This window comes from Centropristis striata, chromosome 1, assembly GCF_030273125.1.
Source record: "Centropristis striata isolate RG_2023a ecotype Rhode Island chromosome 1, C.striata_1.0, whole genome shotgun sequence".
Lineage (NCBI taxonomy): Eukaryota > Metazoa > Chordata > Actinopteri > Perciformes > Serranidae > Centropristis > Centropristis striata.
Window position 1 is genome coordinate 31,217,672 of NC_081517.1, and position 15,370 is coordinate 31,233,041.

The window sequence follows — 15,370 nt, forward strand, 5'->3', positions numbered from 1 at the left end:
TGCCTCGCTGTCGCGTCAAACACCGAGAAAAACTTTACTACACTGAGACAGGAGAGAGGAGGCGGAGAGGGACAGAGGAGGCTGGAGTAGAGAGGGGATCTGTGAGAGAGGAACATGGGTAGGGAGGGAGGTGAAGAGGCAAATACTAAGTGAAGAGGACAGAAATATGAGCCAACGAGATGTTGGAGCCTCAGTTGATTATTAACCACAGGTTATTTTTTTCTCTGCTTACTTCCCTTCTTTAGAGGACTGGTCGACATGACTAAAATCTTTTATCCTGATATAAATAATTTCATATCTTGCTAACAATATACGTCACAAAATAGCATGTTATCGGGTAATTCAATAAATATTCTATAAGAAACAACCACATGATGAAAACATTTCTGCTCTTTTTGATTTTGATTTTACAGTAAAAATATAGATTTTAGTATATAGATTAGCCTATTTCCCTATTAGTATAGAATATAGATAGCCTTAAAGTTTATCCACACTAAGCATGGCTTTAAGAATGGCAATGCTCCTATGTCATTTCACTAGCTTACTTTGGCCCAGAATGAAATATCCTCCTCCCAAAATATATGTCCCGACACAGCAAAACAGTCCTAGTTTTTAACAGATGGTTAATATTATTAAACCATCCCAGTTTAGGTTTAGGCAACAAAACTTGTAACAGCAGGCTCTGACTGCTTGTTTGGGGTGCCAGTAAAGTCAGTGACTAACAATGTTTTAGTCAAGTTTGTGAGTCAGTCATTTTTAATTATTCAACCGCAGACAGGATGCAAGCATACACCATTTAAAACACACACTCATTTCTTAAACCCTCAAGAACCATAACCAAAAGCACACAGGTCACAAACAATAAAGCATAACAGCAGATATATTTCAGTTCAATTAAAAGCATTAATAGATTTGGGCAGGCAAAGAAAAGTATAAGAAAACAACTCCTTCACAGCAACCAAAACTACCCAGACCGTATTTTCTCCAAATACCCAAAACAAAATAAGTATACCCTTCAGTTTCACAGTTAGGCCTACTTCATAAGTATTCAGTTCACTGACACACGATCAATTCAGCTTGATTTAAATAAGAGAATATTAACCAGAAAATAAAGGAAAATCAAACTGCTCACGAATTAACCGGAGTTACCTGCCAGTCACGTGAGTTCAGTTCCAGGTGAGTCCGCGCTTTTCCGTCAGTTCCTCTGGGGAATTATTATTATTATCATCACAGCGGCTTTAGCTCGGTACTCCAAGTTAATCACAGATCGGAGGTTTCAGCTCGGAGCTAAAACGTGTTTTTATGCACGCGGACTTTTACACGACAAAAACAAAAAAGACGCAGGAAGAATCTCTCCTGCTCGATCTGACGGTGTCACAAACTCTGCGCCATCTTGGATTTTTGCGTCATCGCTACTTAAAAACTACGTCAATGAGTCGATTGGTTGAAACTGGAGGTGAGGCGTGTGCCTTACTGAAAAATATATTAACTTCCATGATAGTTGTAGCAGCTTGGTACAAACTATGTGGTTATGTTTAGTCATGGGTTGGGTTAAGATGTTAGACGACATTAATCACATGAATACTTAATGTTGACTTATGGTGTTAATACAGCGACACATCCATCCAGACCTCATTCCTGCCCATATTTTCAGCAGAAAGATGAGAAACGTTTTATTAAAAAAATAAAAGAAACAATAATGTTTCCGAGCTACATGGTGGTGTAGTGGTTAGCACTCCCTCACAGCAAGAGGGTCACCGGTTCGCCTCCCGCCTGTGGCTCTTCTGTGTGGAGTTTGCATGTTCTCACCGTGTCAGCGTGGGTTCTCACCGGGTTCTCCGGCTTCCTCCCACAGTCCAAAACGTGCACTTAGGTTACACCGCCTCCCGCCCAATGTCAGCTGGGATAGGCTCCAGCGACCTGAGTGCGGAGAAGGATAATGTATGAATTAATAATGTTTCCCTCGAAAACACAAATTGACAATTTTACTCTATGGGAATGTAATTTTTATGGAACCATGTGGTTGAAATTTTGTGACATTTTCGGTCCCCAGAGAATGTTACCTAATGACTTTAGTGATGCTTTGACATTACATTTCTAGGTGAACAGTTCTGGTTTTTCGTAAATCGTCTCAACAAGACAAACAGACATGGATACTCCCATCCATGATGACTTGCAGGCCACTAACCTGGTGATCTTCCTCTAAATCCTGCACCACCATGACTTAAATAATTTAACATTTCAAATACTTTTATTTTTAACCTTTATTATGTTTATTTGAACAGAACCACACATGATAAATATACATTTCAGAACCTGAATATTATTCATTTTCAGTTTCTAAATGACCTCAAATATCTTTCAGCAGTTCCTTCTTTAGTTATTGGCCAGCATATGCACAATTTTTGTTATATTTGCCATAAGCTAATATTGGCTGATTGATCTGCACAGCCAATCTATAGATCTGGTTCTATTCCCCTGTAATGGAAAGTAACTGAATACATTATCTCCTCCATCGCACCACTCTTCCTCTTTTGTCTCTGTCACCATCTTTCCCTTCTCCTTGTCTTTGATGTTCTCCTCTCTATTTCCCATCTCCTCCTCCTCTCAGTTAGTTAGTGGTGGTTAAGTGGAGGGGAAGTGAATGGGATTGATGGTGTTAGCATCTGAGCTGTTTATGATGATGATAAATGTGTGTGTGCAGGGGTGAGGGAGGAGGCGGAGGGTGTCGACGCATGTGTGTGTGTGTGTGTGTGCATACGTATGATGATGATGAATGGAGGGCTCCCTCTCCACGCACTCCCAATGTCTACTGCGTGCAAACATAGAGAAATGATTTGGGCCGACACACTGTCATGTAGTCTAATGCAGTTATATATCCTATCCACCAAGTGACAGACAGAGGAAGGAGGGGGAGATGGTGGTAACGAGAGAAGGGGGAGTTAGTAAATGAATAAATGTCAGCGGGTGGAAACAAGAAGGAAAGAAACAAAAGGAAGAGGGACATCCTAAATTTGCTCCTGCTGTAATATTTCAGTAAAGATCCTGCATAAGGTTCAGAGTTTTTAATGTGATATTTGCAGCATTTTAACAGTAACACGATACGACAGTACAATCATTTTAAGTTTTTAGTAGCCAATAATTACTGCTGGGGATGGAAAGCAACAAATTGTTTAAAATATAACTTAACTTGTAACTGTAATGGCACTTTTCATAGCATCACAGGTGGAGCTTATAACATTACCTAGTATTACCTGTATCCTCTTCAGATATCTTGTTGTTGTTGTTGGGGCTCACCTGGACACTTTAATGTCTCAGAGGCATCGTGAATGTTATTGACTACATCTGTGATTTTCCTTTCACTGAAATCCACACAATAAGGAATATATTTATATTCTCTTTTCCTTTATAAATTCAGTTCTGAGATTGTGTTTTAAGAGAGATGTTTACCCGTTTAAGAGCATCAGTAAATAGTTTTTCTTGTGGTCTTATGTGGTCTTACAGTTACTGTTGTGAATTGAAATAAAACTACTTGGTTAGGCTTAGGCAACAAAGGTATGTATAGAAAAAGAGCATGGTTTGAGTCTAAAACAAGTACATTTGTGACATAAGGTAACTTATATACCTAAGTTAAAAAAAAATCAATGTTGACTTTTGGTTTCACACAAAACATGAACAGGAGTTTCCTGGGTGGTAGTCTCATGTTTGTTTGACCCAACCAAACACCTGACCTCCTCTCTAACAGATAAACATATTGCAATATGTCAAAACCAAGCTAAAATTAAAACCTCTATGCCTAAAATTAAAATGCTAAAATTAAAACCTCTTATGGTTCATGTGCTGTACAAATGTTACAAATACAAAAGTTCATATATATACAGTTTGCCACAACACAGTTAACAAGCACCGTGCACTCTTGCCATTTTAGCACAATCAGAATTCAGAAATCATTATCACCTTATGTAAAATTTATTTTTTTTGCGGCAACAATAAGTCAATAAGTCGATTGGCTGAAATAAGTGATCATCTATCTGCGTCATCACACACACTTTGCGGCCAGAAGCTCCTGACAGGACACTGATTGGCCGAACCACTGGTTGTGTGGACATAAGCACAAAACTTGAAGCCTTATAATTTAGATTTGTGTGGTCTCGAGATATTGCAATGACAAATTAGCATGCAGAATAGAGCAAGGAGGCATAAATACGATGACTAACAATGTTGACGCTGATGATTATATTGATCGCAGGAAAGTGTTGATGACAGTGTGTGTGTGTGTGTGTGTGTGTTTGTGTGAATACAGGTCGAGACCTAGCCAGCACCACTCTGCCAGGCTACCCTCCCCATGTTCCTCCCACTGGACAGGGCAGCTACTCCACCCCCTCCCTCACTGGCATGGTACCTGGTAAGTACACACACACACACACACACACACACACACACACACACACACACACAGATTAAAAACAGTTTTATTGTTTCTGTTTTTCTCGGCCAAAAGTGCCATCGTACATGGATTTCCTTTACAGTAATTCTGTCATCTCTCACCACCCATCATCTCAGCAGATCTGTAGCTGTACATACATATCTGTATTCCCAATGGATGAGTGTATGTGTGTGTGTGTGTGTGTGTGTGTGTGTGTGTGTGTGTGTGTGTGTGCACTTAGCTTTGCCACTTCCTCCTTCTTGTCTGTCGACACTATGGCTGACAGTTCTCCCAGGGGGTGGCATGTGCATACGTTTGTGTGCATCTATATGTGTGTGTGTGTGTGTTTGTGTGTGTGTGTGTGTGTGTGTGTGTGTGTGTGTGTCTGTGTGTCTGTGTCTGTGTATCATTAGAAACCAGCCACAGTAGCACAGCTGTCCCTCCTCAACATTAGTAATTTGTTTTTAATGAGAATCACCAGTGACCCACGACTAATTCATTCATTCCCTTCCACTCCGCCTTCTACGCTGCTTTTGTGTTTCAATCCTGGACCTCCATTCTTGTTCTCCGTCTCTCTCTCTTTCTCTCCGTCTCTCTCTTTCTCTCTCAGTCTTGCAGTGGTGGTCATGGTCAGTGTGAAGTATACTGCAGAGAAATAAAAGGGTGAAACACAAAAGCAACAGCGGCAGTGAAACAAAGTCAAAACAATGTTGTTTACAAGTTCTTGACTGTGTATTCCCAATCATTCAGTCTGTGACACACACACACACTCCTGGGCTGACACACACACACACACACACACACACACACACACACACACTCTCAGCGGACATGTAGGAACAGCACGTCTAAAGATGGGTAACCCTGTCGCCCTGTCCCCCTGCGCTCACCCCGTCCTGTCCTCAGGTTTGACAGCATATTTGTGTGTGTGTGTGTGCTTGTGTGTGTGTTTGCTTCGGTGTATGTTTATGGGTGTGCTGGCATGCGATTGTTTGTGTGTGTTTGTTTTTGACAGTGTGTGTGTGTGCGACCTTGACACTGAGCTACACAAGGGAGACCCCTGAGCCTCCTCCAACCCCCTCACCCTCCCCTCCCCTCGTCTCCTAAACAACCTGACACGTTGCCGTCAGTACGGTGATGACAAGGGGAGGATGTTCGCACCCAGGGATGCCATGGAGACCGCATCCCGACCCCACCTGACAGACGCAGCTAAACATACACACACACAAAGGGTAGAAAGAAAACTTGTTGGGTTGCGCGCACACACACACACACAAACAATCTCGACATCTAAATTCTTCTCAGTGAATATTCGAAGCTGCCTGAATCCTCGAGCTGACTGGAGCAAGAGGAAGAGATAATCTCCCACCTTTGCTTCTCCAGCTTCGCCGTGTTTTATCTCAGCACTCCTCAGGCAAATTATCCTTCTTTTTGTCCGCTCTGTCTAATATCATACCTTCATTAAGCAAGCAACTCTCTTCTGCTGTTCTTCTTCTGCCTCTGTCTCTCTCTCTGCAGCAGGGGGGCTGACACTCAGAGGGGGTGTAGAGGAGCAGTGAGGCAGAACCGACAGAACGAGAGGGAGAGAGGAGGAATGGGGGGGCTTTGGAGGGAGGGGGCATCAGGGTCTGTGACTGTCAGCTATGGGAGAGGGATCCCCCGGGAGGAGTGAAGGTTCAGGAGAAAAGAAAGAAAGAGCAAAAGAGTGGAAAAAAAGAGAGCAAGTCAGCGGAGAGATGTAAAAAAAAGAAAAGAGGAGAAGAAATGGGGAAGAATGTTGTTTTGATGTGAAGGGTGATGGGCGGGCTGTAGTCAGGCAGGCCAGAGGACAAGGGAGAAAAATAAAAAGAGAAAGGGGTGAAGGGAAGAGAGGGAAGGGAAGACAAGAGGAACAGTAGACCCCAGACAGTAAGTAGTAAATGAGGGAGAAAAGCTACGCTATCATCCACTGTATGAGAAGAGCACTACAGTGAGATCTCCTTTTCAGTCAACTCGTCTGCAAACCATTCTGCTGAAAACTAAGAGCAGGTTAAAGCTACACAGTGAAAAAGTCATCCAAACTAAATGATGTCAGTTGTCATTTAAACAAACAACAAAAGCTGTAATTGCTTCTGTGTGCACTATAGGATCACAGATACAATTAGGTTTTTGTAGTGTTCAAGTCATGTTGTGGACGGATAAGGTCTTGAGTGCATACTAAAGGCTTTCAATTAGGTTCAGCAACTAAAAAGCTTTAACGATGGACTCCATCCTGGTGAGCCTGAATATTCTAGTTGAAGTATTTCAACAATTAAATGAGATACTTTTTCATACCTTATTCAGATTTCTGATCACTGTTTGCAATGTCCACAAGTCATGAATTCTTGCAACTTATCGATTGATTTGGCTTAACTTGTGCACAACTAGAAAAGGGAAAACCTCCAGAGAACTCTGGTGTAAAAGGGATAAAACAAAGACTTTTTATTCCACAGTTTTGCAGTATTTCATTATAGGAATACTCAGAAGTTAAGATCTTATTATTATTGAATTGTATTACAGTGCCTTTTGTTTGTTGCTTTTTTGTTGCTTGGGCCTCAACTGAACAAAACCACGTTTTTACAAATTCACCTCAATGAGCCCAAGAGTCTATATCCCTAAAGTGACAGTAACCTACATCACTGTTCTAATGTAGTGCAAGCAAAATATCATGCTTACATCAAAATTAATTAAATCAAATAATTATTATTGACAAGTTACTATAATTAACATATTTCATTAAATTATTTATGTATCTCAATTTACATAAGCTACTTAACAAAATACAGACTTCACATATCAAACTATCAACGTAACTTGTCTCCCATTATGAACTCGATTTAAACATTTGTAAGTCACTGAGATGATAAATATGATTAAGCTATAATTTGAATAAAATCTGGATAGCACCCAACTACAGTTTGATTGTTTCTAACAAAGGAAACTCAAAGAAGAGCTCTGTAAAAGTCAAAAATAAAAATCTGCAAAGGTTTAACATCCTATTTCTCAAGGAAATGGAGAAATAAGCAGGCATGATCATCCTCTCTAATCTCTCTGCTTTTTCTTTTTCTGTGTTTTTTCTTTCAGGGGGAGATTTTTCCGGAAGTCCATATTCCCATCCCCAGTATTCCACGTACAACGAATCGTGGAGATTTCCTAACCCCAGCTTATTAGGTAGGTGTATCTCACATCTCTGTGTGCTCCCAGTTCTGCTTACCAGAACTGGATCAATAATTGTGTCAATGAATTTCATTTAATTCCCCTGCACATCCCAGTTCCAACTTTCTAATACTCTCTTGTAATATGCTGTATCTTTCACGCTCCACTGTTCTTTTTTCCCCCATTTCATTACATTACATTCTGTATTGTTCCGTACAGTACAATACATCATAGACATACTAATGGTTGTGTGAAAGGATGTTTAAAAAGACTGGCAATTTTGGGTGTGAATGGATACGAAGAAATGGGAAGAAGAGAGAGAGAGACAGAGAGAGAGAGAGAGAGAGAGAGAGAGAGAGAGAGAGAGAGAGAGAGAGAGACAGAGAGAGAGAGAGAGAGAGAGAGAGAGAGAGAGAGGGGAAGGAATAGATTAACAGGCATTTATCTGCATATCATCAGTGTTGCACGTTGGCTCTGACCACTTATTTTTCATTTTTCATGCAGTCATCCTCACATTTATGACTAAGACTGAACAAAACTGTCACAAGCAGTGATCTGCCAGACAATAAGCAAGCAATATTATCTTACAGCCAGTGAAATAATTAATTTTAGGTGAAATACGTCTCAAAAACATGATCTCTGACAACCTGGAGAAAGATGTGATAGCAGAATCCAGCACCAGAAATGTAGCACTTGATATGTTTTGATGAATGATTAAAACTTATTTTCATGCACTTATTTTCATTCCCATTTATTCTGCACTGGTGATGTGCAAAGCACTTTTTCAGTGTACTGAAATCTCTTTGTTTTTAACAAGATTTGTTCAATTCACCAATTTTTCCATTACTTGACCGGAGCTCTGGGTGCACACAGTCCCACTCACTGAACTGAAACACTGCTGAACGGTCAGTTCAATTAGTGAACTGAGGACGGTGAATGTGGTTGAATAAATAGACCGTTCGCAAACGCTGAAAGCTAAAGGGACACCTAATTATTACATGAATATTTGGTATTACTTGCTATTTAGGATGTGGAGAGGAAGGGAGAGGGACTTGAGAGACTCAGCAATTGTCTATAATTTAAGGCTTCACTTCACTGTGTAGTATAGTCCAAGCCTCAGTTTGCAAACAAGTGACTTAAATCAATCCCTGCAAGTTCACTCACAACTGACTAAGAGCTCTGCTAAACTGAAATGAAGGGATCGTTTCAGGCAGTGATTCAATTCAGTCCATTCACCCAAAAGGTAAGTTCTTTTGAACGACACATTTCTGAACGACACAACACTATACTGCAGTGAAGGCCTCTTTAATATCTCTGGGGGTACGAGAGGCAATTTCGGATAATGTTGCAGGACTGCTTTACATGTTATTAGATTTTAATGTGATTTTTGCATAAAAGTGATGAAATACCTTGTCAGATATTGAATTCACTGGATTAGTTAAAAACAATATCCCGATATAAAATGACATATTCTGTCACTTTAAGATGAGAAAAGTAAAATAACTTCACATTCCAAAAATGATGTTTTCAAATGTTACTAAAGAATGTCCCAACACTGTATGCACATTTCTGCATCCGTGTTTAAGAGGAAAAATTAACCCTGAGCTAAAATCAGTCAGTGTCAAAGTCATTGTCTAGGGAGGCATTTTAGGGGTCACGTTTAAAGGTGAAGCGGGGTCAATAGGAGATAAGGGTCAGTGCGGTCCTGACCTGTAATGTCCCCCCCACCCTTTCCTCTCCTTTCCTCACCTCTCGTCCCCCCTCCTTCCCTCCATCCCCTTTGTCCCCAGTGTTTCAGCAGGATTATGGGTCTCTCCTGGGGACGGAAATCGGCTGCTCCTCCAGTCTCTTCACCAGCCAGGCAGGACAGATGCAAGGTAGGTGGAGAAAGAGAGAGAGACAGAAAGCAAATGAAGGACAAGCGAGGAGTATGTGTGATGACTCAAGTGTATGTGCAGAAGGAGGTGCAATGATGAAGAGAAATGATGATAGAAACAGAAGAAGGGAATAAGAGGAGGCGACTGTAAGGGAACTTTAGTATGATAACGGATGAGCGGCCACATAATATGAGGACAAGATGCACATTAGGAGGCAGTGAAAGGCTTTAAGATTGATGGCAGCAGGGAGGATGAGATGTAGAGGGGAGGTAGGGAAGGATGAGAGTAGAGGTGATAAATGAAAGAAAGGGGAGTTTTCAACAAAAAAAAGTAAAAAGGGGAGAGGGCGACTGAAGTCTTGACTGAGACTAAATAGTTTGTCAGGTCGGCTTAATGCCTCACTTCCCCAAAGAGCCTCCTGAGATTACCTGGACTGTGGACAGACATAACCTGTCAACACACAGCTGGGCTGATTGATGGAAGTGACAGAGACAGGTGTGTGTGTGTGTGTGTGTGTGTGTGTGTGTGTGTGTGTGTGTGTGTGTGTGGAGGATGTTTTTTTCTGTGTGTATAAAGGTGTGTGAGTGTGGGTTTCTGTGTGTTTTTGGGGTTACAGTATTGAATTGACCTTTTCCCTGAGGAGAGAATAGACTCAAGGGATCAGCAGTAGTAGAGCTGTACTCAGTGTGTCAGCTTAGACTGTCACTTAGATAGTGTGTGCATGTCTGTGTGTGTGTGTGTGTGTGTGTGTGTGTGTGAGGGAGAGAGAGAGAGAGTGAATGTGGTCGACAAAGAATCAAGTGTCAGAAAGTAGACTGAGTTCCTTTTATTAGTTGTACACGACAAGGAGACTCATTTTTTCGTCATTAGCTTCATCAGCTCATGTCATCTCATCCTTTCACTTCTCACATTCCAAGTAAAATATAATCTTAACAGAAAATTGAGGCTGCTCATTCCACATTACCACTACATTTCAGTAACCCAAAGTAGTGAAAGGATCATTCAGATTTATTACAACCTGGGTCTTATTTTTGTCATTTTAACCATCATTCCTATCGCTAAAAAAAAATTGAACTTGCCAAGTTAATTGCAGAAGTCCAACAGGGAGAGAAACATGAGTAGGAAGAATGAGACAGTCTTTCATGTTTTAAGCGAATCGCCAGATTAGTCAAATTTATATGGAAGAGAAAGTATATGCAGCTCTGAGAATCTTATTAGAATCTTTTAAAGGTACTTTGTGGAATTTTTCTTTTTAATTCTTGTTATTAAGACACTGGTGGCCCTTCTTAATATGTGAAAGTTGGTGAAGTAATTTGGCAAATTAGCCAACTAACATTTACGCTGCAAAGATAGCTTTTCTTCCAATAAGAAGAAAGCCAGCTCAGAGCCGGTTTTGATCTCCAAAGCAGAACAAAGACTCCATGAACTGAATGCCCTGCTGAAGTTGATAGTATTTCCTTGATGTCGGTCTCATTCGCATTTTGTCAGAGCTTCACTAAGTACACATTTTAATGTGTGAGTTGGGATCTGTTTTGTGGTGGGTGCCAATTTTTAAAAAAGCTAAAGAGACAGATATTTCTTTCAGAAATTGGTGGCAACTAAAAAAGAGCTAAAAATGGAGTGAATATTGGACTTAAACACACAAGGTGGCCAGAAACTCAAAATTATTTTTAATGTTACTCTGTGTCTACCAAATTTGGAGGCAACTGTTTGCTAACATGTTCCCCTAACATGAATATTATGGTATGATTATTAACTTTAAAAGTTAATAATATGTCAACATGTGTTTACAGCTTGTTATGCTGCCCCAATGTGGTCAAAAATTGTATCAATGCAGCTTTAAAATATGTGCTTAAACTTAGCCCACTTTTGGCAGTGCTATCATATCAATGAGCATAACCAACAGTTATAAGGCCAAAACTGCAAAAACAAGACCCAAGTTGTAATAAACTGGACTCATTAAAATGTATAAATAAAGAGAAATTGAATGATAGATGTGTTTCTGTGTTTCTTCCAGGGTCACCGTACTACTACAGTGCAACATCACGGGGGGCGGGCCCTGCTGCCACTGCAACAGCCTCCGCCTACGACCGCCACTGACCCCTCCTACCAAGAGAAGAGGAGGATGAGGAGAAGGAGATGATGGAGGGATGAGGGGATGGATAGCACCAGCACTGCACAGTACAAACCTGCCTAAGCACGGATGACAATGAGGATGAAGATTTCAAATTTTTAACGTCAGTGAAGTTTGATTTGTTTTTCTTTGACTGACACTTAAGCCAACGTACGCACTGCTGGGATGCAACACAGACTGTATGGGTGTTACATTACTGTGAGGGAACAGGCATGGCAGTGTCACTAACTGATAGATAAAGGATTGATCAGAGACAAGTGAATTTGGACCCTCCCATAATAAATCAATGCTTGGTATCCCAATCTTGTTTTAACCAATTATCTAGAAATCCAATAAGTCACAGGCTAAGTCTTCAGCTGTGACTGAAACTGTATTGTGATCTTCCAGATAAAATGTTGTGTTTTCAGGTTGGGAATAATTTTAAGGAAATTATTTGATTTAATTAGAGCAAAACCACTTTTTCAAAGTATTTTTATGCCCCAACATCAATCAATCAATCAATCAATCAATTTTCTATGCCATGCTACGGTGAAGTAAAGACAATCCAATTCTCACAACTTTAAATGACCAAAATCATCCATATCATTATCATTCTAGCCTCTTTACTGTAAATTCAACACGTTTCTCCTGGGTTCACAATGCTTGATAAACGGGATACCATGATTGTAAATGGGAGTGTTCAGTTTCACAGTTGACTGTTTGCTAAGCCCCGCCCCTAGTTACTGTTGCTACACCTGTCAAGCCTTCTGTTCTCACAGGAGCATGCAGCATACAGTGATGCCAGTGGCAGAGATTCTGAGCCAATTGATCCTTTCAGACAAAAACAGCATTTCTAGCCGGCAACCATCGAAACACACAAAAACTTTTGCATATCAGGCCTATAGTTGCGTCTATAGTTCTTTTTGCCTAAAAACAGATCAGAATTGTCCAACTTCAGTCTGACATTGCTCTCCATCAATGTACTTGTCCAAGGGATTTGATTTTCCCTAACTAATCACTAGAGATCAATGTATCCGTGTGACTCTAACTTCATTTAAAGTCAAAACTGAAAGGATTACTGGTTTCACAATACACAATGATAAAATTCCAAATGGTTAGTATTACTCATTTCATTTTAACCATGATTAAAACCACGTTTGATTTCCGTGGTTTTAAAACCACGCGACAAATTCTGTCCAACGTCAAGTCAAGTTTGCAAGGCACGCAGATGCAGCATGCAATGTGAATTTGTTTTGCTTCAATGAAAACATGGCAATGGTGCTAACTGGCTAATCGTTATTGGATTAACTACTTTTTAACAGAGAAACTGCTGTTTCATGTCATGATGCCAGACTAAATATCTGAAACAGGCAATTTTTCTACTGGTTTTAAAAGAGGCTATTAGATAAGAGTCTGTCTTCCAACTCTTACAACAGTGTAATCAACACTGCTTCAACGTGTGGTGAAATCCAAAGCTTGACAGGTGTGCCGTGCCTAGTTACTGTCGCTCAGCTATGAAATGCTAATGACTGTTTGGGGGTGAGCTTTAGCAAACGCTCAATTCCAGTGGTTGTAGCCAGATCCCAACGTGTATCACAGAACATTTAACATCCATAGTAGCATTCAAAGTGGTTTGAATGCGACCGACTGACGAACAGGCCTTTCAGTAAAAGCACAGACGAAAATCTGAGCCCTCTGCTGTAAAACGAACAGTGTACATGTTCACATCAGACCAAAATCAAAACCCACCAGGGGGTGTTAATGTACAGGAAGGTGCTATCCTCCCTCCCCAGCCAAGATTTAGTCCTGATCAAGAGCTATTTATAATGGGAGGAGACACAGAGTAATATATTAAGAAGCTTTTCTGCGCTGCACTCCGTGATGAGAGTGAATGCCTGTAATGATTTATAATATGTGTCACGCTGTTGTGCTAGAATAGTGATGATGATGATGATGACGATGCAGTGAAATATGAAATCTTAAAAACTTTCAATATGAAAAAGAAGTCTTTGTTTATAAATATGATCCGATTGCGATTTTCCTGTTTATAGTTTGTTGCCTGGTATCAGCTGACACAGGTGCCATTGAATGAGACGCCATTTTTTATCTGCTTCCTGAATATTGATAAGAAGAGCCAGGAAGCAGTGGCACCCTCTTTCTTTCTCTCTCTCTCTCGCTCTCTTTCTATTTCTCTCTTTAAACTCCCCAAAGATGGGCCCCCCCTAGTGGATCGGCTGACTAACTACAAAAGCACAAAGAGACTCAATCATCATTTAAAGGCGCCATTTTACTTTCCTGACTTCCTTTAAGAACCATTAAGTAGTAGTTCTTCTTCTTCTTCTCCCCCTTTTGAGTGCTTGTCCTTGTGCTGTTTGACATCCTGAAATTGTTTCTATAAAAGCATTGCTTTCCTGAAAAAACAAGTGAAACTGTTTTATTTTTGTTTGTCTCCTACATCAGTTCTGCGCTGTGACAATGTATGACACCAGGGTCGAGGCCTTACCCATCATGTACAGACAGAGTAGGACAGATTTGCCCTTCAGCGCTGATCTCAAATCAGTGTGCCATCCCTCTTGAATGTTTGAGGGCCCACGGTGTTGATCTTGTGAGAGGGCAATATCTTCCTAAACCTGTGTACACAGCTTCCTGTCTCACTTCTGTCCATACAACACTTGTACAGTAATCAGTGAATGAGAAGAGAAGTCACAATGTCAATAGCAATTTCAATTATTCACATTTGAATTTAGATTTTAGAGATGAAGCTTTCTTTATGATAAAAAGACTTAAGAGGTGTGTGGTGTTGTTTTAGCCATCGTCTGCAAGTGTTTACATATCTTTTGTTTGTTTGTTTGTTTGTTTTGGGTTTGTGTGGCTGACCGTAGCGCTTCATTGCTACTGTGTAGTTTTACTAGCTAACAGATTGAAGGCACCAAATCTGCAGCGCGAGACATAAATATAGCTATTTAAACATATACCTATAAACACTGAACAAAAGCTGTTAGTTTCTCAATCTTTGTTGTTTCTGGGTTTTTGAAATAGTGATATAGAGTGGATCCTTTTACATTTGTAGACCTTAAAAGTTGTGTGCTCACAACTCTAAAGCAGATTCTTATGACGGCTCGCCTGCTGTGCTGCCAGCGTGCACCGCAGCAGGAGCCTTTCCTTATTTCTGTCTTTCTCTCTTGATCTTTCTGAGGCATTATTGAACCTGAACCACACCAGCTGAAAAACAAGGACAGTGCCTTTAGTTTTATATGTCAACTCCCCTCCCCCCCCGACCATGCATCACTAAAACGAGATTCAGTTTCCCTCCCTGCAACTTCTGAAACAAAACTCTGCCTATTTGCCCATGCGAACACAGCATTGTAGATTATATAAAGCCTTCCACGAATAAGTAGCACCCAGTAATGTAAGTACAATCTTACACACTGTACCAAGAGTAGCACTGCATCTCTGATCCAGCTCCCTATACCTACGCATTTCATAGATTCACTCATAAAATTGGAACGGGGATAATGTTGGAAATACAAACTCAAATGATGGGAAATCCTCTTAGCATCATCCAGCTAGAAAGTAAAAAAAAAAATCTGTTTCATTAAAGTCACGATAAGTGAATTTAAATTGAAGCGCTGCTTGACAGCGGAGCACTCAGCCTGAAGATCTATACATGAGATAACAGTTTTAATTGTTGGATGTATCACAATAACTTTGGTGATCCCTAAACCTTTCCTCAAGTGCTACTAGCAGGTTGGATTTTCTTGAAATTCTTGTCCAGTGAAT

At 40.5% G+C, this 15,370-nt stretch overlaps 2 protein-coding genes across 2 annotated transcripts in view; one reads left to right on the top strand and one right to left on the bottom strand.

The window, feature by feature from the left end:
- Window positions 1-1,388, bottom strand: part of zcchc7 (zinc finger, CCHC domain containing 7) — a 113,854-nt gene extending 112,466 nt beyond the window's left edge. Inside the window, exon 1 of the mRNA XM_059338165.1 lies at window positions 1,150-1,388. The gene's annotated coding sequence lies outside the window, so the exon portion shown is untranslated. The remainder of the gene's footprint in view (window positions 1-1,149) is intronic.
- Window positions 1-11,577, top strand: part of pax5 (paired box 5) — a 49,404-nt gene extending 37,827 nt beyond the window's left edge. The window contains exons 8-11 of the mRNA XM_059338178.1: window positions 4,304-4,405; window positions 7,529-7,615; window positions 9,391-9,477; window positions 11,495-11,577. Coding sequence (XP_059194161.1) covers window positions 4,304-4,405; window positions 7,529-7,615; window positions 9,391-9,477; window positions 11,495-11,577 — 359 coding nt within the window. The remainder of the gene's footprint in view (window positions 1-4,303; window positions 4,406-7,528; window positions 7,616-9,390; window positions 9,478-11,494) is intronic.
- Window positions 11,578-15,370: the final 3,793 nt, after the last annotated feature.